This window comes from Pecten maximus, chromosome 2 (assembly GCF_902652985.1).
Source record: "Pecten maximus chromosome 2, xPecMax1.1, whole genome shotgun sequence".
In the NCBI taxonomy this organism is placed as follows: Eukaryota; Metazoa; Mollusca; class Bivalvia; order Pectinida; family Pectinidae; genus Pecten; species Pecten maximus.
The window spans coordinates 45595553-45618734 of NC_047016.1; the positions used below are offsets into that span (position 1 = coordinate 45595553).

At 36.9% G+C, this 23182-nt stretch overlaps 1 protein-coding gene across 1 annotated transcript; it reads left to right on the forward strand.

The window, feature by feature from the left end:
* Positions 1-7287: 7287 nt before the first annotated feature.
* Positions 7288-19245, forward strand: LOC117322243 (toll-like receptor 4). Its single transcript, XM_033877044.1, has 2 exons — positions 7288-7360; positions 12814-19245. The coding sequence occupies exons 1-2, from the start codon at positions 7356-7358 to the stop codon at positions 15560-15562; spliced, it is 2754 nt and encodes a 917-aa protein (XP_033732935.1). The 5' UTR covers positions 7288-7355; the 3' UTR covers positions 15563-19245.
* Positions 19246-23182: the final 3937 nt, after the last annotated feature.

A 23182-nucleotide genomic window follows, 5' to 3' on the forward strand; every position in this document is an offset into this window, starting at 1 on the left:
CACCGTTAAAACACGTTGATATTTGTAAACACCACACCGTTAAAACACGTGGACATTTATAAACACCACACCGTTAAAAACACATGGACATTTATAAACACCACACCGTTAAAACACGTGGACATTTATAAACACCACACATTTAAAACACGTGGATATTTATAAACACCACACCGTTAAAACCAACACGTGGATATTTATAAACACCACACCGTTAAAACCACTCCGATATTTATAAACACCACACCGTTAAAACCACTCCGATATTTATAAACACCACACCGTTAAAAACACGTGGACATTTATAAACACCACACCTTTAAAAACACGTGGACATTTATAAACATCACACCGTTAAAACCACTCCGATATTTATAAACATCACACCATTAAAACCACTCCGATATTTATAAACACCACACCGTTAAAAACACGTGGACATTTATAAACACCACACCGTTACAAACACCTGGATATTTATAAACATCACACCGCTAAAACCACTCCGATATTTATAAACACCACACCGTTAAAAACACGTGGATATTTATAAACATCACACCGTTAAAACCACTCTGATATTTATAAACACCACACCGTTAAAACCACTCCGATATTTATAAACACCACACCGTTAAAACCACTCCGATATTTATAAACATCACACCGTTAAAACACGTGGACATTTATAAAAACCACACCGTTAAAACACGTGGATATTTATAAACACCACACCGTTAAAACCACTCCGATATTTATAAACACCTCACCGTTGAAACACGTGGACATTTATAAACATCACACCGTTAAAATCTCGTGGATATTTATCAACACCACACCGTTAAAAACACGTGGATATTTATAAACATCACACCGTTAAAAACACGTGGACATTTATAAACACCACACCGTTAAAAACACGTGGATATTTATAAACATCACACCGCTAAAACCACTCCAATATTTATAAACACCACACCGTTAAAAACACGTGGATATTTATAAACATCACACCGCTAAAGCCACTCCGATATTTATAAACACCACACCGTTAAAAACACGTGGATATTTATAAACACCACACCGTTAAAACACGTGGATATTTATAAACACCACACCGTTAAAAACACGTGGATATTTATAAACATCACACCGCTAAAACCACTCCGATATTTATAAACACCACACCGTTAAAACCACTCCGATATTTATTAACACCACACCGTTAAAACACGTGGACATTTATAAACACCACACATTTAAAACACGTGGATGTTTATAAACACCACACCGTTAAAACACGCGGACATTTATAAACACCACACATTTAAAACGCGTGGATATTTATAAACACCACACCGTTAAAACCACTCCGATATTTATAAACATCACACCGTTAAAAACACGTGGATATTTATAAACACCACACCGTTAAAAACATGTGGACATTTATAAACACCACACATTTAAAACGCGTGGATATTTATAAACACCACACCGTTAAAACCACTCCGATATTTATAAACATCACACCGTTAAAAACACGTGGATATTTATAAACACCACACCGTTAAAAACATGTGGACATTTATAAACACCACACATTTAAAACGCGTGGATATTTATAAACACCACACCGTTAAAACCACTCCGATATTTATAAACATCACACCGTTAAAAACACGTGGATATTTATAAACACCACACCGTTAAAAACATGTGGACATTTATAAACACCACACATTTAAAACGCGTGGATATTTATAAACACCACACCGTTAAAACCACTCCGATATTTATAAACATCACACCGTTAAAAACACGTGGATATTTATTAACACCACACCGTTAAAACCACTCCGATATTTATAAACACCACACCGTTAAAACACGTGGACATTTATAAACACCACACATTTAAAACACGTGGATATTTATAAACACCACACCGTTAAAACACGTGGACATTTATAAACACCACACATTTAAAACGCGTGGATATTTATAAACACCACACCGTTAAAACCACTCCGATATTTATAAACATCACACCGTTAAAAACACGTGGATATTTATAAACACCACACCGTTAAAACACGTGGATATTTATAAACACCACACCGTTAAAACCACTCGTTTCGTTAAAAAGATGCAATTCATTTAAATATAGGTCCAATTGAATTGAAGATAGGTTTAATTTAATTAAGGATATGTTGTATTTGAAGATGTGATGGTAATTATAATTCTATTGGTTGTGCTCTCCGCCATCTTGTTCAAATGAATCGTAATGTACGTTTATGTATCATGTAATTCCAATATGTTGTGTGGCTACATTCGGAGATAAACTGCTTTGATTTGAATCAAATTCCTTGAATACCTCATCTTAGTTGAGGATTTGCTATCGAACCACTTAACTACCTCACACCATAACAGATATGCCATATTGTCCAAAGGAAATGTCTTCTGTTTCACTTGCTGGACGAATTTGAGCATTATTTCGGGTAATCCGTCCACCTTGAAAAGCTCTGACACCACGTCAGGTGGTAGAATGCTTACCAATTCTGCCGATATTTTATCGGTGTCAGTTTGACCAGGAGAAAGAGCAGTGTGATATGTCCTAGATACGTTATTTTCTTGTTCATCATTCAGGCAATGCTGTGTACCCTGTCTAGACTCTATCAAAACAAGGTCAAATTTTTCACTTTCTGCGTCTATTTCTGAAAATGATTCATTCAGTTTGCTTGTATGTGAAGAAAACAATCCTCTTGAAATCGACGACTTAGGTCTCTTTGGAGTGATGCATTTTCCTAATCTTGGCGAGATGGATTTAGACGGAGAAGCTTGTCTAAATAGAAATGGCGATTTACCAACTTTTGTGTTCACTCTTTTGCGTCCCTTTGTCAACGACAGTGGTGTTAGACCAGACCTTTAACGCTTGTGTCGTGATGGAGTACTGGTTATCTGAGGTACTTCTGGTCCAACACTGAACACGTCTTTCGATAAATGGCTGACAAGATCATGTGTCAACTTCGAAATCCGTCTCCTTCGCCTCCTCGACGGGACGAACAAATGGCTTTTTGCTCTCATGTTGCACCTACAATCATAAAATATCGACAAAATATTCAAACATGCTTATTTTTTTTTTTTTATCTTAATATCCGATTCCTATTTTTTCTTCATCAGTTCGTGTTTACTCATCACTTAAACAAAACTATAGAATTAACACCGAAAACGATATATTTCAGCAATAAGTTTCGGTGTACAATCGACACCAGACCATCGCTTTCTGCAACAATCAGTTTTATAGCCAAATATTGTGTCTAGACTTCAAAAACGAACGAAATATGATCTGTTCGTGTAAATCACCATCCCCCGTTCGAGGAGAATCGCTTCGACTGAATTTTTTTGTCAGAATATTACAGAAAACTACGGACAATTGCAGCACATATGAGGTGTCGAATGAAGTATATACTCGTCGCTATAAATTGCTTACGTAATGTGTATTTTCAGTGTCTTACCTCCATTTTCTTCTTTCACACTGGCGGCCGCCATTTTGAATTCGTGCTACCCACCAACTGCAGACCACGTGATTCCCTACTGTGTGAATTGAATGTCAACAATTGACACCGCATGGCTTCCAATTTTCGAAAAGTATGTCGGTTTTTATATTACCATGTAATAACGAAAGACTTCCGGTCGACGTCGTCTGCTAAGATGGTATTATTTTGACTGGTTTGTTGCATGTTTAATATGAAGTTATGTATATATTTACTTACTGAAACAATGTTATAAAATCAGGATGCTAGTAAGCTATTGAAAGAGTCAAAGCATTTGTCATGTTTACGTATAGATTGTGGGCTGAATATAGCTACTGTTGTAGCGAAAAATCATTTGCCACTTTTAACTACTTTATATAAAGAGACAAAGCTTGGCTGCCCACACCATCAATAATGATTTGTGAAGCATCAATTAGGGTTTGCACGGGTTACCAATTGGATGTATGAGATCCAGCTCGCCATCATGTGCAGTATTTCTCACAAGCTGGTTGGCATTCCATCGAAAGCCTACGTGACACCATAAACACATCGTCCACGAGACGGAATCTGTTGGATTCAGAAGTACTGTCATTTCCCCTTTTCAAAACAAAAAATAAAAACACTCAGACACATGTTTTCAATCCACTTACTCCTATACCTAAAGTAGGTCTTAGTTTGCTTGATTGCATTGGCAAATCTGCAATGCGCCTGTCAAAAAATTCTCGAAGTTTTGAACCTCGAACATTGTTAAAGTATTGTATCCTATACCTCCCTCTCCCAGCCACTTTGACTGAAGCTTGTAGTCTAGCTGAGGCTTCTGAATTGTGTATAATTGATTATTTAGAATAATAGACCAGAATTCTACTAGCCTATATCACATGAAAATAAAGTTTACTGACTTCTTAGCTTTTAATTTAGTGTATACATCCGCTGATACTGTTTCGTCTTTCTGCATTGCATTCCTGATTGTATTTCTTTTTTTTTATATATATATTTTTATTCACAATCAGCATATTAATAGTTAACACTGCTTGCCCTCACACAGGAGGGGGCTCATTCACAATTTTGTTCCACAACTTTACATAACTTGGTCATATTATATGGTATAGCATGCATTTTTTTTCAAACTTTAATTATCTTAACCATGTGTTCACATCATATCAGCATCATGCCATCTTACATTTATATATACTGTCTCATTCGCACACATAGGTCTACAGTGTAATATTTCAAACACACTATTTTATGAAATACCATAATACAACATGTATATACATAGTTTCGTAATGATTATTTGTCAAAAATGTTCTTCAATGAATCCCAGACATAAGAAAACTTAGTTGAGTGCTTTAGTATTGAAATATTCATTTTTAAAGACTGTATGATACTATTTAATATCTATTGCTTGCTTTCAGCCTTTTTTCCAATTTTATTTTATTTCTAGATGTCCAAATATGCCATTTTGTAGAAAGAATTATTAGATTAATAACTAAACAAGAGTTAAATTTAAATGATGGCATCCAAGCATAACGTCCCTTTCAGAAATCTTATACACTTGGTGTTGTTGGGAAATACCATTTATTGCTTTATTAATTACTGGTTCTATATAATTCCATATTTCTTTGGAGAGAATGCATCTATAAAATAAATGCATGTTACAGAGGTTACATTTTCCATCCGAGAGTCCCATTTTCATTAATTTATAGTTTGTTGATACTATATTATGCAGACATTTCCAATGAAATTCTTTGCTTTTTCTGTCTGCAATAGATGATTGCATTATTTTCCATATTCTTTTCCAATTTAAGAGTTCATTTTCGTATATTTACCATTGTATGGCACTGCCGCTATATAACCCTACCAATTCAGTTGCGAGTTCACCAGCCTATGAACTGCCAACAGGAAGTGATCTCTGCTACTGGTAAGCGCGGGAAATTTGAATTTGAAAATTTCAAAACAAAAATCGCATGACAAAAAAAAAATCGCAGATGGTAAATATAAGAATTGAACGGCTTGTCCAACTGGACAGAGGCAAATTCAACATGAAGCGCTAGCGCGCTTCATGAAATTTGCCTCTGTCCAGTTGGCATTCATATTGGCTATGAATGCCAACTGAAAGCCGTTCAATGCTTAAATATTTACATTTACACTGCAGCCCCACTATACAACTTTACCAAGCTCAATTGGAAGTTATGAGTCCATAACTTCCAAATCTTTATTATGACGTCATTATTATAGTGACGTCATAATTGTCACGTCGGCGATAACGAAAGATGGCTGTTGAAAAGGCTGTTCCGTCTTTGACGATAATAATTTGTTCATTCATCGTCGGAGCAAAATCCTGGATATAGTCTTTAAAAATCGTTGTCAAATGTAAATATAAGCATTGAACTGCTTCAATGCTTAAATATTGATTCCCATTTTTGTTGTGCTTTAGCTTGATAGTCGTTATCTAATAAGATATCTGTCAATAGCTTATTTTTTTTTTAGATCTGTTGGTTCTATAATTTTATTGATATATTTTAGAGCTACGTTATCTGTTATTGTAAAAGTATTGTCATCAATTGAAGAAGGGTCATTTGGCTTTAGTTCTGTTACCCAGTTCTTAGGTATGGAATTTTTTATTCTAGAGAACTCCGATATCCAATTTTCCTTTTGCTCCAGCTTTTGCAACAGTATTTCGGATGAAATAAAGTCAATGTTTGATTCATCCCATATATCCTCAATTCTAATTATACATGATTTAGTCCAATTCCTAAAAAATATGGGATTACTTTTGAAAACTATTTTATCATTTCCAAAAAGCATTTGTTTTTTAATATTTTCTTTCTTCAAAGTCTTTGGTAAGGTTTTCAGTAAATACTGCCACTCCAGTATCTGTGATCTATAGAGTTCTGGTATGTTACTCATGTCTAAAGATTGTGTACTACTGCATTTGCATATGAAAAATTTAATACCAAATTTGTTATCGTATTTTTGAAGCCAATATTTGCCCAAGGCATTCCAGGTTTGTAGCTCTGAATTTACAATTATATATATATATTTTATACTTCTTTGTCTACAGATCATATCAACGTCTGTCATATTAAGCCCACCCCTTGATTTATCTCTGTAGCAAGTTTCTTTGGATACCTTATTTACCTTGCTTTTCCAAAGGAAGGAGTAGATGAGTTTATTGACTGTTTGTATTTCTTACTAGATTGGCATTAGTGCAAAATTGAAAAACTGTAAAAAAAAAAAAAAAAAAAAATATTATTTTCATTAAGTATTCCTACCCTGCTATAGCATCCACTGCCAGGGCACTCGGCTTTTCTACATCGTCCTGAATTATGACCCTGAACATGGTCTTGTCCTTCATGTAAGAAATTCTTTTACCATGAGCGAGAAACCCGCGCATGTTATTGGAGTGACTCTCTCGTTTCCGTTTTACTATTATTATTTTCTTCTTTTTTTTCCTCATCAAATGATATGTTACATACAGCCATCTCTGGTCGGGTTAGACTTCAATCACGTGCCATATCCCTGTTATATGCCCTGTGTCACAGTGTGTTTATAGCAATCAAATATATTATCGCTTCATTACTCATAGACAATATTCGTACGAACTACATATTATATGGTTTTTTATGTAAACTGTATAAATAGAGATATCGGTTATATACACCGGTCATGCTTGGCCGACATCGTAATCAATATCCTTGCGCGGCGCAGTATGTGTACACTTATATTGTAACCGTGCAACATCGCAGTAGGAGGGACTCTGGACACTGGATTGTGTTGTTTGTGATTGGATATCGCTCCATATCGCTCCAGTCTGGAATGAGGTAATGTAGGCATATACAACACAAACATGTAATTGAAAATTCAGCATATTAGCCTGGTTTTTCACTGATTAAGCTAAAGATGTTTTTACTGTGGAGCCATATGTCTGATTGTATGTGTATGTAAGGTAGGCCTCAGATCGACTACTCAATTCCAGGAACAGTGCATTTCAGTACGTAGAACTGATTTTTTTTTTAAACCGGGCATGCTGTAAAACATGGCCATACGATAATAGCCGGGCCAGTGAACGTGAAAATGCACAAGAAAACCCTCCCGGAGTCATGGTATTTACATAGAAATACCAAAGAGCACGAGGACACTGACATGCAAACGAGGTCGCCATTCTCACTCAAAATTTCTACCCAAGAAAACGCACAGGTGATCCGGAAGAGAAAGCGTCTTCTGCTTCATCGTCGACATCCGCGATATAAATCTAGGTCACGGCGACACCCGCGATATAAATCTAGGTCACGGCGACTCCCGCCATATAAATCTAGGTCACGGCGACACCCGCGATCTAAATCTAAGTCACGGCGACACCTGCCATATAAATCTAGGTCAAAGCGACACCCGCGATATAAATCTAGGTCACGGCGACACCAGCTATATAGATCTAGGTCACGGTGATACCCGCCATATAAATCTAGGTCACGGCGACACCCGCGATATAAATCTAGGTCGAATCCAGGTTGAGTCACATCATCAGTTTTTGAAAAGCCTTTAAAAATGTCGATGATTTCTCATAGGAAATATAATTAGCTTACTTTGAGTTCTTGGAGAATCAGGGGACATATTAATTTCGATGTATTCCTCAGCCCGTCAGTCTGTCATACTCTTTGTGTACTCCTATACATTGGGATCTTGTAAATAGGTCAAGGTCAATGACACAGATACATGTATTGTCAAATCATTTTCCCAACAAGCTGCTGAACACTCATTGAGCCTTTTGTTTTGCTTTGATTTGCTTTAACCTTTGAACTCGCCAGAGCCATGTCTCTAAAAGTGTATTAACATTTTGTGTCCGGGTGATATTTTTAGTCTTCTGAATGGTGATTCTTAGTGGAATTTCAGGAAAATTGCGCATTGTCACTAGAAGTTCCAGATACTGTAACAGTAATATATAATTATCAATCTAATCTAAACCAGATCTTATCAATCTAATCCAAACCAGATCTTAATTTACTACGATACTGTCCGTATTTAAGCATATTATCTCAGAAAAACTGCATTCAGTTCAGTATTCCGACAGTCATGCGCTTTTTACCTCGAAAATGATTATCATAAATATTTTCAACAACAACAAAAATGCTGGTATAATTCTCTTACAAATTTCTTAATTCTTTATTTATATATTCATTTTCATCAAAATGAACTCCAATTGCCAGCTTTGCTGTTCGACTGACCCAAAATAGAAACACTTTCCCCGGACGCATCCCGAGTATGCATGTTACGTTTAATTCAAATTCACCGATCAAAAATATACATAGTTAAGATTTATTTGATATTATTTCCTACATTTTCTACTGATCTTTTGAAACTATACATTAAAATCATGATATGAAGTTGTGTTTCCCTGAAAAGAATTTTGATTCGGCTCTTTTTTTTTCAATTTGGATTAAATCCAACCGTTACACCATGCCATCATACCACATATTAACTGGCTAATCAGAATATCCAATCGTACGTAATACAGACACCAGGTTACCCGTTTCATACATGGTGATTAAACACAACTTATATTTATACTTACCTGTATGTGTCGTGAAGTGCTGACATAAAATTCACAAGAATTTACAAAATTGCCATCACTGTTTTCCTATTTCAGCTTGTTAAGCATGTGCAACAAAAGTAACCTCTCAATTCGATCCATTGCGCAAATTTACGTCACAGTCCACCTATTGAGTTGCCCTTGTCCACAGGCGTCTCCATTTGGTTTGTAGGAAATGACCCTTATAGGAGGCGTCGTTTTATTGTTTATTCAGTATGTTTTATAACAGGAATCTGGTGTGTTTGATATAAAAAAAAATCAAGCATATTTTCTGATATCAAAAGCCACAACTCGAATTCTTGATATCAAAAAAATATTTTTAGATATCAGAAGAAATTGTGGCCATGGGGCGCCATTTTAATATAGATTCTACCAGAACATAAGTTTTGATCAAAAATATGTTGTTGTTTTTTTATATAAAGAATTCGAATTTTATATATTAAAAAAACTGAATAAAGATCTATAGTAAAACGGCGTCTAAAAAATTCTAACACGTGTGTTTAAAAAAAAATGAGAGGTTTTGGAATTATAGTCTAAATGTAACTTAATTTTTTATATCAAAATTTCGAATATCTGATATAAAAAAATATTTTCTCTGACTTAAAAAAAATAGTAAAACGGTAGACTACCTCAAACGATTCCTCCTAAGATATAGTAGGAGTAGGGGTAGCCCGAGTTTCCTCTGACCCTGACACCAGACAAGATGTCAGGGCCAGAGGAATATCGGGCTAGTGTAGGGGCTAATATTTAGCCTAGCAACCAGATGCAGACGCTAAGCTGTGTTTTTCTAAGAACATAGTCACCCCACCTACCTTTGGCTACCCATGACCCAAGTCCTTAGACTACACTCAAAGGGTGACTTTCTATTTTAGATAGATACTGACAACGTACGATTGGAGAGGTTTAATAGAATATAGGAGCACACCACTACTTAGAAAACAGTAATACTGATATTTACAGCGGACAGGGGAATCCCCACCAGGGACTTGGTCCAGGCGAAACACCAGCTGATTGGCTGAATTAGTTGTGTGAGACCTTGTGTCGTGACCTCTAAGGTTATTCCTCTTGTCACGGAACTCTTCCATTGTAAGGCGAGAACTCTCTCCTCGTTGCTACTGTATATGGAGAGAACCCGCTTGTTGTATTCTGGTGGTACGTAGACTGTGCGCCCTAGTTTCCTCTGCCCCAGCACAACATCTATCTGTCAGCATGTCCAAGTCTTGTGCCAGGGTCCAAGGAAACTCGGGCTAGGCCTAGTAGACTGTAGGCCAGTGTCTTTGACTGTCAGACCTGTGGCGGTGTGTCGAAATCACTGTGTACATGTCGGCCTAGTTATTGTAAGAAGACAGTCAATCGCTTTAGCCTGTAACAATAAGATTCTTAATTTCAAAAAGTTTGTCAGAATAACAATGCACGAAGTGGCCTTTAAAATAATATTTTTATAAATTCAAGATTCAGATTGTTGTTAGACGATTTTTTCCTCTTCTTTCTGTGTTAATTTTACAAATAAAATCATACTCTTGTCCACAAGTACAGTACCTATTTTATGAGATAGCCTGCAGTCAAATGTCTATATCGACCAAATGCACATTCAAATTCAGGGCGAAAATCACCCAAATTTTACATGAAGATGTGGAGTGTTTCTCCGTGGTCCTGGGGTCAGTATAGTTTCAATATTATGTGTTCCATGAATACCGAGAGAACTTCATACACAGCGAAAACAAAGTGCATTACACAAGAAATAGTCTAGCGAGGAACAAATAGAAATTCTTGTTCCCACATGTCTATGTTTTCATCTCAAGAATTCAAAGTGGTCCAAAAATCATAGGCTTGCCTTCCTTACATAATAATGATGATACCATGTCGATTCCGTATTTGGCTTCGTGTTACACTTGTCAATGCTTGACTGTGCTATCTTGGCACAAAAGAAGTTAGCCCCAATTAAACAAATAGAAGGGTTTAGTGTTTCTGTATGCACTGCGATTTTACACAATTCACAGCAATCTAGACGAACTTTGCCATCGTATTGCGACCCAATGTAAATAATATACATAAAACAAAAAAAACAAAACATTGATTGTTGTTTTGATGTGAATTCGTACGTGACGTACTGGTGTGTAGAATTAAATAATTATACAGCAGGTTTCCTCGACTTGATACAATCTCGTCCATTTAAAATTTAAAAAAAACCCGTGTTTTAGACGGATCGATCACAGGGACTAGGCACATGTGTAATCTATAAATATAGGTATTACTGACTATTTTTATTATATAAGACTAGACATGTCCCTGTGGATCGATCGCTGCGGAATTTACCTCTCGGTATTACGGAAGGCTAGATGCAAAACTTTATTTACGATTCATTATTTTCTAGCATTTATTTGTTACTTTTTGTTTGTTAGTATTTGTTATTAAAGCCACATACTCACGAAGAAACGTATATCAGTGTTTACATTTGAGCGTTTTACAGCTTTCGGACTTGATACATACCTAACAGATTATCGTGAATCAGAAACTGAAAGGAAATGTGTATTTATGAAAATATACGGGGAATTCCCAAAAATAATAACTGAGACTGCCGGACCAAGTTTCTCTGAAAATTAGTCCCACAATGCAATGGCGGGTTTTACAGTCCATAAAAAATGGCGGAACGCCGCAAGCGTGGAACTGCGAAAACGCAGACAGATTCTGCAAAACAAAAACAAAAAAAAGACACAAAAGTGTGTGGAATCGGCAAAACCTGAGTATTTTCTTAAGAAAGGAAATGATTCGTTGGAACTTAACGAGAAAAGAGAAAGGAATAGACTCGAATTCTGAATTTTTCCGGACCCCTATTGGATTGCTGGTTAGCTTTTGAACATTGTCAACTTCACCGATCTAAGATTGTATCGATGTTTTCTTGTATACATATTGCTACATTTTAAAACTAAATATTTAAATGTAAACTATGTTTGTTTATTTTGTTCAGTTACCTGGCAATTACGCGAATATTCTGGTAATATGTTTAAATGAAAGCATTATTAAGCAAAGTTCACGTGTGATCGATATGTAAACAACGGCCATGTGTGTAGGTTATGTGCAGTGCACGTTGTTATAGCCTCGTTCTCGGCTCCGTGACAAATCTCGCTATCAATATAAATGCGGCGAGTTATTTTTATACACTGATGTCTCAAGGACTCCCCCGGTCAAGCGGCCAGGCCAGTGGTCATTTTAATGTTAGGAGAGCGTGAATGAGCATCTTGGATTACCATTAATACACGAGTGCAACTAGAATTTTAGGTTGTTCGGGGGTATGTGGCTTTAATGTATTTTATTATTAACGTATTGTTATAATTGTTATATTATCATTGATATTTTATACCGTAGATTTTTTTATTTTAAAAAGATATCTCATAAAAGATATCTTATAAAGAAAAGTTTATAAAATATCTTATAAAGAACGAGGCTCTCCTGAGACCGGCAAAACCTAAAAGTTCGAGAATGACTGCTCCCTCTGTAAGGTAACTTCCGTTGTTTTTTATAAGATATCTTATATAATTTGGTAAAATCCTGGATCAACGTTGCTCCGTGAATAAATGACAACTTGTCATACTAACTGGTTTAATGTAGGTGAATGATTTTTCTTTCAGTCAGGAAATAAAATACTTTGTACAGTTTTTAGCTAAATATTCCTTTTTATATTTTCAGCTGCACGCGCCCAAATCTGCACCAAATGCTACAGCACGGGAACATGATTCGCGTCTCCCATTTTCTCCTGTTGATCATTTTCTTATCCGTTTTATATCCAGTAGGAGGAGCGACAGATCGCTGCCCTGTTCCTTGTTCGTGTACCTACAAAGGAAACATTATCCTAGTTTTAGATTGTTCAAATCTTAACTGGGCAAAAATTCCTTCAACGTTCAATTTGCCACCTTCCGTAGTACATCTTTCGCTTGCCTACAATCAATTTGAAGTGCTCCATAAAGGTTCTTTCGCGAATCTGTCGAATCTCCAATATCTTGATGTATCACATAACCATTTGTCCAGTTTGGACTATTCCTGCTTTGAAGGATTGGATTCATTGATTAATCTTAACATGAGCTATAACAATCTAAAGATGACAGTAGGTGTGTATAGTCCTGGAATATTCCGATATCTGAAGCATCTGAAAGTACTACACATCCATGGCAACATCAGGCAATCGACAGCGGATCAAAACTATCCGGATGTGGCACTTTCCGATCTCCAGTTTTTAGAGGTACTGACAATGGACGGATTAACAGGCATCACATTTGGACAAGGATTTAGAAAATTGAGACATCTGACTTTCCTCGATATGTCAGTACGGGACGATGAAAGTTCATGTGTGTTGCTTAACGTTCTTAATACAACGTTTAGCAGTTTGAGCAATTCCTCACTTTCCGTGTTGAAGTTGGTACAGTGTAATATATACCGTATAGCACCAGGGGCGTTCTCAATGCTTAAACATCTAACCGAATTAGACTTGTCTAAAAACGATCGACTTGCGTTTGCAGGAATGAAAAACGCAAGTTTTGGACTCAACTTAACAAACATCCAGACTCTGAATCTCAATGGTATCAACAGACACAGCGATCCTTGGACGCTCCGGCAATCTGATTTTGTTTATTTTCATACTACAAACCTTAAAACACTCACGGTGGATTCAAATAGGATTACTAACATTGAAGGTGGCGTTATAGACATCCTTCCTACATCTTTGGAGGTTTTAACATTTCGGGACAATTATCTAACAGATGCCCATTTCATGGCTAACTTGGTTCACTTGGAAAACCTTTTAGTGTTTGACGTAAGTTACCAGTTGCATTATTCCGTTAGACAAGAGAACACACCAGGGCGTGCATATCATTCTCTGCTTACACAACTCACAAGTCGGGAAGAAAACACGTATGTTTCAAGGAACAACAAGGAAAGCATGCGCACAGTTCCATCATTTTCTAATAACTTCACAAACGAGGTAGATTTATACACAAAGTCAAATAAATTAAAATATATTTCTTTACGCCACGACAAAAGGGATGATGTCCTTCGGTTGCCCTTCAAGTTGAAGAAAGCCATTGGAAGCAACCTCAAGATAGATCCTTTATCTGCTCCACCTGTTACCTTTGATTCCAATAATTCCCTGGAATATCTCGACCTGTCCTCAAACGGGGTCCATGCCTGGTTTGGAAAATGGTCGGGTTTACATTCCTTGCGGTTTTTTAATATTTCCTTTAACGCAATGTTTCTGTTGGCTCCGGATTCGCTCGGTGATATGCCTAATTTACATACCCTCTTCCTGAATGGAAACAGACTCGGCGTTACTATAATGCATGACACGCAGTTTCTCACTTTTTCCAACCAAACAAAATTAACCTATCTGAATTTGAGTGATAATGGCTTAACTGATCTACCAGAATTTGTGTTTGCAAAACAAATAATACTTGAAAAGCTAGATATCCAGCATAACTTTTTGTCGGCCATAAACTTTCGAATGAAGTCGCTAGAAAGACTAAGAGAGATCAATCTCTCGAATAATACGATAGCAGACCTAACGCGTGTCAATATGGAGGAGATTGATTATTTAGTTAAGCGGTCAAACTTCACCATAGACTTGACCGGAAACCCCCTGCAATGTACATGTGATCAGTTAGAACAACTCCGATGGATGGTGGTTACTAAATTCGTGTTCCGGAACTTAGAACGATACACTTGTAAAGCCAACAATGGCAGCATTGTCAGTCTTGGTGCGTTGGACGATATGGTGGGACAAATGGGAATCGACTGTATAGCAGGGGAGACAATTCTCATTTGTGTGGCTGTGTTTTGTGGACTGAGCTTTATACTTACAGTTGCCGCTCTCGCCTACTACAAGAGGTCTCGACTTATGTACCTATTCAGTATAGGCAGAAAACACATCAATCCATTAGGAACAAATAATCCAACAGGAACAAACATTCAAGATGGCGAAGAAATTGAAGAACAAAAGAAATTTACGGTGTATGTGTCTATGGAACCCTCTCGGCTAGTGAACGATTTCGTCTTCCAACTAAAGGAACATCTTCAAACTAAAGGCGTATCTGTGTGCATACCCGAGTTAGATCTGAGAAGTGGCGCGAAAGAGACTATATCTATCGTTCAGGCCATGAACAACAGTGCATGTATACTAGCTCTCATTGACAACGCCTACATGACGTCATTTCATCGTCTTTTCGAATTCGAGGTTGCTGTCACTGAAGGAATTCAGAACCGATTTAAAAATTTGATTGTTGTTTTATTAAAAGACTTGGACAGCAGACATCTGCAAATGAACGATTTCGTTGCTATGTACTGTCGAGAGAACCATTTCTTTGATGATCGTCGGGGGCAAGGAAGATTATTTATGGAATTAGAAAATGAAATCAAAAGGTACAAGGAGTTTACAGAGAGAAAGACATAGAATTTTAAATGTGACAAAGCTCTAGGTTCACCTCAGAATATTCACTTATGGAGTGTCTAGAGATGCAGTTTGATGAGTCCTAACTTTAAGGACATGGCACCATCCTGATTTGCTGTCGCTATACTCGAGTCCTAACAACACACAACAAAGGGGAGAAATTAAGCTAAAAGTATGGTATTCCAGACGGAGTGGGTTTTTTTTCTCTCTCTCTTAAAAGATCTTTTGATATCATTGTTTATGAGAAAATCATGTCTTCTATGCGCTGACCTCAATATTTGACTACGACAAATTTCCCCTCAAGCTCCATAATTGTATTGTAAAATATTTCCCAACAGTGATTTATATCATTTGCCTTGAAATAATTCGTCCATTCGAATTCCTCTTGTTTGTAAAATCTGCTTAATCATACAGTATATAACTTCTTTGGCCGAAGGAACTCAGAACAGCATCGGAACTTAAAGACAAGTTTATAATGATCATTTTTTTCCGAATGGACTTTGATGCTATATGATCACTACCATATTTTCCTCAGTTGTCAATACCAAATCAAGCAAGTTTGGTTTATTTGTATCTCGCCATCTTGTTTCCGTAGTTTCATGTTGGTAAAGGAACAAATTAATCTTCCTTACATTACTTAAAAGTCCTTACTAATGTATTGTTATGCCGGTTGCTTTATATAATTAAATTTAGATATATATCTTTGTTGTGTATGTCATGCTTAACAACTGTACGTACATTCATTAATCGTTCGCGCCCCGATTGTTGAACTTGAAGGAATTTCACTTTAAAATGGTCTCATTTTGACTGACATTAAAACATCATATCATTGTAAATTCATATTATCCGATGAGAATGTGTATTGATATTATGAGCCTATCAATCGGCAATCATTTGTGATTTAATATTAAATAGGACATGATATTTCGGTAATGTACGATGAGCAGACGATATGTTTACCGCTGTGTTATCTGATAATCTCATATTTTACGACTGGAACATATTTATAGTTATGGAAATTGTTCAGCACCAGAAAATAATATCATACCTGACATTTATATTCCATTTAATCTCTCGTTCGTAGGTTTTATCCGCCGTTACAGGCTTTAGTTTATCCCAGTAATACCGGCAGCCATCATTGTTTATGTTTTCGGAACCTCTTTAGAGTTATCAGCTTAGTGTACACTAGGTTTTCTCGGATTGTATCCATGATTATATAGCGCGATTGAATTTTTAAGCGATTTCATTGGTTCATTCTCGTTATATATTGCGCGCCGGGAGATATGAAATTCAGTGCGGGATTTAAGCTGCAGAACTAGAATTAGCAGTAAAAGTTGCAGTTGTTGCAGCTAAGGAGAAGGTACGAGGAGACACAAAGCGATATTAGGAGTAAATATTAGTTATTTAAAGAGAGTAGAAGTTACCAGGACAATTTAGGAATTACTGGGAGAACCAAGAAGATTGAGGAATTAACAAATTCGTGAAATTCTTTTCGTAATTTCTTCTCGTTTATCATTGTTTTGTTGTAGACATTAAGAAAATGATTTATTAGCAAATGTGTACAACAAACACCCTCCTGGGAGTTGTACTTTTATCATAATCAGCTTTAGTTTTTCAAGTGATCCGCTAAGTACTGCCTAATCCGAAGGGTTCTGATGTTAATATCGCCTTTGAAGCTGCCTTGTATCTACGTAGTAAGATCGTCAGAAAATTCGGACTAGCTACTGCCGTGACAACTGTACTAGGAGAAATTAGGAGTAAAGTATGAAGAATCAAAATTATGTCAGAAATTAATAGTTAAGAAGTAGTCAGGAGTCACTAAGAGAGATTAGGAGTTACAAGGAGTAAATAAGAGTTACTTAATGAGAGTAGAAGTTACTGGGAGAAATTATGAGTTACTAGGAGAAATTATGAGTCACTAAGAGAGATTAGGAGTTACTAGGAGATATTAGGATTTACTAGGAGAATTGAGTCTAACTAGGAAAAATTAGGAGAAAGTTATTTGTAATGACTAGATACATAATTGAACTATTTTTATTGTTTTTAACAACCTGCTCATTTATCGTCAGTTCATACATATCAACATTGTAAAGTCAAGGGAGACAATTCATCATATTGTTTTTCTTGGGAAATTCGCCACCAGACGGATCTGTTAATTGTTTATACATGATACTCGGTCACACGACAGACGGTATAAAGTCCTGATGATCCGTACATTGAAGCGTAAGACCCATTCCAGTGTTGCTGTCTATTTTTTTTTTCGAAAACATGTTGAATTGTTTCTCCAATCTTTAATTCCGTGACCATATTTTTTGTTGTTTTTTGCTTTAACGTCTGCGATTCCAATAATGTGTGGATTTTCTATTCTCGCTCGATTAGACGGTCTGCATTTGTGTACAAGCCTTTTATTTCTCTGATTTCCTTCCTTTTATATCGGTTTGGGATCCCTTGGCTGCGACCTTGACTATCCGCCTCGCTCACGGGGTACCCTGTGCATGAATTCCCCTGATGATTTTTCCTCCTTTTCTTTGGCTTTGTCCTCTTTCTCCTAGGAACATTGGTGAATAGATCCCTCTTCAATTGTTCCGAACTTAAGACAACTAGTATGGGCTTCTTGGAAGATTCACCAGCTTCCTAGTCTTGTGATTTGCGGATCTTTCTCTTCCTCAAGCCGTATTTGGCATGCCGAAAACATTTTCTGTATTCTTTTGAAATCCATCTTCGTTCTTTCTTTACCGGATTGATTTTCTAGTCCGAGATACCATAAACTACAATATTGTGTTCTCTGTTTTTCGTTTCTGATATCTCAGACATTACGATGTCAAGAGTTAGCACGCTTTCCTCCCCCTTGATCGGAAGTAAGAAAGCATCAACTCACCAAGGTCAAGGTCACACGGTAAAATGTCAAGGTCAGTTTTTGTGTATTTCACTGAATATTCTGCGATTACATTTTCAAGCAAAGTTGAAATGAATCAGTAAACTGATTATTTGTCAAGGTCACCCTGTCAAATGCCCGGGTCATTGTTTTTTTTTTTTTTTTTTTTTTTTTTTTATCTTTTCACTGATGAAAACTTTGTTGTGACTAATATGCTTAGTTGGTTGGAATTAAATAAGGAGTCAACTGACAATAGATCCGGGTCATTGGCTCAATACTCAAGGTCATTTGGATCCAAAGTTCAAGGAAAAATTGAATCTCTTACAATAACTCTGGCTGTTGTTGTGGTAAGGTTTCTAAAGTTCTAGCAAGCGTTTCATTTCTCAATTTCTGCAAAGCTTTTGACCTGTTCAATCAAAACATTTTATAGCAAAAACTTAAGTTATATGGCTGCTCTGAAAATGCATGATCTTTTTTCAAATCGTGCCTCCTTGATTGTTTTCTGAATGTTTAAAAAATACTTGAGTGATAGCCGACAGCTTACTGTTGGTGTACCCCAAGGATCAATACTTGGTCCACTGATGTTTGCTTGGTCCTTGTCAAAGTAAGAGTAGACAAAATCAGAGCCTTATTAATGACTGTGTGATTGAAAATGTAAAAACTGAAAAACTTCTTGGAGTCAATGTGGATGAATGTTCTTCCTGGAATTGTCAAGTTAATAATTTTAACTGTTTTGTCAAACCATATTTTGAATATTGTGTTAATATCTGGAAAAGAGGAGCTAGGATAATATTAAAATGTGATTACAATATACACGCTCCTGTGAAATGTTTTCAATGTTAAACTGGCTACCTTTTTCTGTAAGTGTGTTTTGTATAACCAGTCAGTTTTGATGTTCAAGGTTGTACATGGCTTGGCTCCAGAATATTTGAATCTTTTATATATATTTTTTCTGACGTCCAATCAAGATCTACTCCATCACCAACAAATGACTTGTTTTACATCCCTTCATTTCAAACAACAAGGGCCCAATGGGCCCAAATCGCTCACCTGCAATGCAGTGATCTTTTCATATATGGATCCTGCAGTTATTTGAATGCATGCTACAGGACCAATATAATGTCTCTCTGCACTTTGGCTTTTCACTAAAAGTCATTTAAAGATTTAAGCATACTTGATCGACGTGACCTTGAATAAAGGTCAAGGTCATTCATTTGAACAAACTTGGTAGCCCTTCACCCCAGCATGCTACAGACCCAATATCAACTCCCTGGGACTCTTGGTTATTGAGAAGAAGTTGTTTAAAGATTTTAGCCTTTTTGACCCCTGTGACCTTGAATGAAGGTCAAGGTCATTCATTTGAACAAACTTGGTAGCCCTTTACCCCAGCATGCTACAGACCCAATATCAACTCTCTGGGACTCTTGGTTATTGAGAAGAAGTCGTTTAAAGATTTTAGCCTTTTTGACTCCTGTGACCTTGAATGAAAGTCAAGGTCATTCATTTGAACAAACTTGGTAGCCCTTCACCCCAGCATGCTACAGGCCAACTATTAGGTCTCTGGGACTCTTGGTTATTGAGAAGAAGTCGTTTAAAGATTTTAGCCTTTTTGACTCCTGTGACCTTGAATGAAAGTCAAGGTCATTCATTTGAACAAACTTGGTAGCTCTTTACCCCAGCATGCTACAGGCCAAATATTAGGTCTCTGGGACTGTTGGTTATCGAGAAGTCGTTTAAAGATTTTAGCCTTTTTGGCCCCTGTGACCTTGAATGAAGGTCAAGGTCATTCATTTGAACAAACTTGGTAGCCCTTCACCCCAGCATGCTACAGACTCAATATCAACTCCCTGGGACTCTTGGTTATTGAGAAGAAGTTGTTTAAAGATTTTAGCCTTTTTGACCCCTGTGACCTTGAATGAAGGTCAAGGTCATTCATTTGAACAAAATTGGTAGCCCTTTACCGCAGCATGCTACAGACCCAATATCAACTCCCTGAGACTCTTGGTTATTGAGAAGAAGTTGTTTAAAGATTTTAGCCTTTTTGACTCCAGTGACCTTGAATGAAAGTCAAGGTCATTCATTTGAACAAACTTGGGAGCCCTTCACCCCAGCATGCTACAGGCCAAATATTAGGCCTCTGGGACTCTTGGTTATTGAGAAGAAGTCGTTTAAAGATTTTAGCCTTTTTGACTCCTGTGACCTTGAATGACGGTCAAGGTCATTCATTTGAACAAACTTGGTAGCCCTTCACCCCAGCATGCTACAGACCCAATATCAACTCCCTGGGACTCTTGGTTATTGAGAAGAAGTCGTTTAAAGATTTTAGCCTTTTTGACCCCTGTGACCTTGAATGAAAGTCAAGGTCATTCATTTGAACAAACTTGGTAGCCCTTCACCCGAGCATGCTACAGACCCAATATCAACTCCCTGGGACTCTTGGTTATTGAGAAGAAGTCGTTTAAAGATTTTAGCCTTTTTGACTCCTGTGACCTTGAATGAAAGTCAAGGTCATTCATTTGAACAAACTTGGTAGCCCTTCACCCCAGCATGCTACAGACCCAAAATCAAGTCCCTGGGACTCTTGGTTATTGAGAAGAAGTCGTTTAAAGATTTTAGCCTTTTTGACTCCTGTGACCTTGAATGAAGGTCAAGGTCATTCATTTGAACAAACTTGGTAGCCCTTCACCCCAGCATGCTACAGACCCAATATCAAGTCCCTGGGACTCTTGGTTATTGAGAAGAAGTCGTTTAAAGATTTTAGCCTTTTTGACTCCTGTGACCTTGAATGAAGGTCAAGGTCATTCATTTGAACAAACTTGGTAGCCCTTCACCCCAGCATGCTACAGACCCAATATCAAGTCCCTGGGTCTTTTGGCTATTTAGAAGAAGTCGTCTAATTTTTTTTTAGCCTTTTGACTCCTGTGACCTTGAATGAAAGTCAAGGTCATTCATTTGAACAAACTTGGTAGCCCTTTACCCCAGCATGCTACAGACCCAATATCAACTCCCTGGGACTGTTGGTTGTTGAGAAGAAGTCGTTTGAAGATTTTAGCCTTTTTGACTCCTGTGACCTTGAATGAAGGTCAAGGTCATTCATTTGAACAAACTTGGTAGCCCTTCACCCCAGCATGCTACAGGCCCAATATTAGGTCTCTAGGCCTTTTGGTTATTGAGAAGAAGTTGCTTGAATGGAAAGTTGATGCCGGACGGACGGCCGGACGGTCGGACGGACGACGGACGCCGCGCCACGGCATAAGCTCACTTGCCCTTCGGGCAGGTGAGCTAAAAACGTTTAAAACATCTTTAACCTACAAGGGTCCATCTACATGGAAAGTTTTGCGTTAACATGTCAGAAATGCACCTTTTAGTTTAAAACAGAGAAAAAAAGGTTTTTTTTTCATTGTTCTCTGTGAATGTACTATTTGTAAATACTGTATATATTTATGTCTACTTGATCAAAACTAAGAAGAGTCTTCGGCTAATTTTGTTATCAAATAAAAATAACGATAAAAACTATTATCTTTATTATTATTAAGGTTCAGAAAAATATAACTGAATCTCGCATCAGATACTGGTATTTTCATTTTTCCAGAAAAACCGGAGTTGGAAGGAAACAAGTCGCATCATCGTTCATGTATATAAGATACAGATGGATTGCAACGATATGATTTAGTTGCCTGAGAAAATTACATTGAAATGACTAAACCTTTACCTACTTTTATGTCACAGGGGGCAAGATGTATAAAATGTTGGTTGAAAAGCAATACATCATCTATCAGTGTACACATCAGAACTTAGGTGACCACTAAGACCCCTTGGGCCTCTTGTTCATTGTTTCGCATCAAACCAAGGTGCTAGGACATCTACTGTAAAGGTGATTATTTTCGCGAGGGGTTAATTTCACGATTTGAATATGTAAACTATATGTGTGGGGGTAACTTCCGGATCGATCCACTTTCGCTTGTAGTTCAAGATTACACAAATTGATATCAAATAATACGTGTGGGGGAATTTTTCGCGAACAAAAGGAGTCCGCATAATTAGCATAAATTTTCCCCTCGCATAAATTTCAATGTTTACAGTAACTTTCCAAATTAAATTTCTCTGATGGAAGGGATACTTATCTACATATACATATATTCTTTAGAAAAGAAGAAAAATAACTGTAAACAAAAGCAGTGATATGGATTTCCAAACAAAGCAAACGAAATCTTCCGAGTTTCCATGTCGCCTGATCGCCACTCTGATGCAGTCGTTAGACCGAATACCAACTTTTGACATGGTTTGGTTATCGCCATGGTTACAGATGATTAGTAGTTATGATCTACACCTGGGTTTCTCAACCTTTGATCTTTGAGTATTCTACTATCTTAATTAATACAAGCATGATAGCTGTGTTAACATGACTATCTCTAAATAGCATACATATCATGATTTGCATGTCACATCTTTTAGACCAACAAACAAACATGTCATTGATACATATGTTGTATGCTGAAGGAATTTCATAATCGCTGACCAGATTTTTTTTCTATTTTGGCTACAACTTACTTAACCTGTGTCTATAATGTATAATGCGGGAATCAGGAAAGGATTACTTATCTCAACATCTAGAAAAGCTAATTATTTACTGGATATACTCCATGATTTATTTGATATATTAAACAATGATATCTATCTCCTGGTTACCATGGCATTATTGTACAACAGAGAATGATGATGGATATTAAACAAAAGACAAAAAGCTC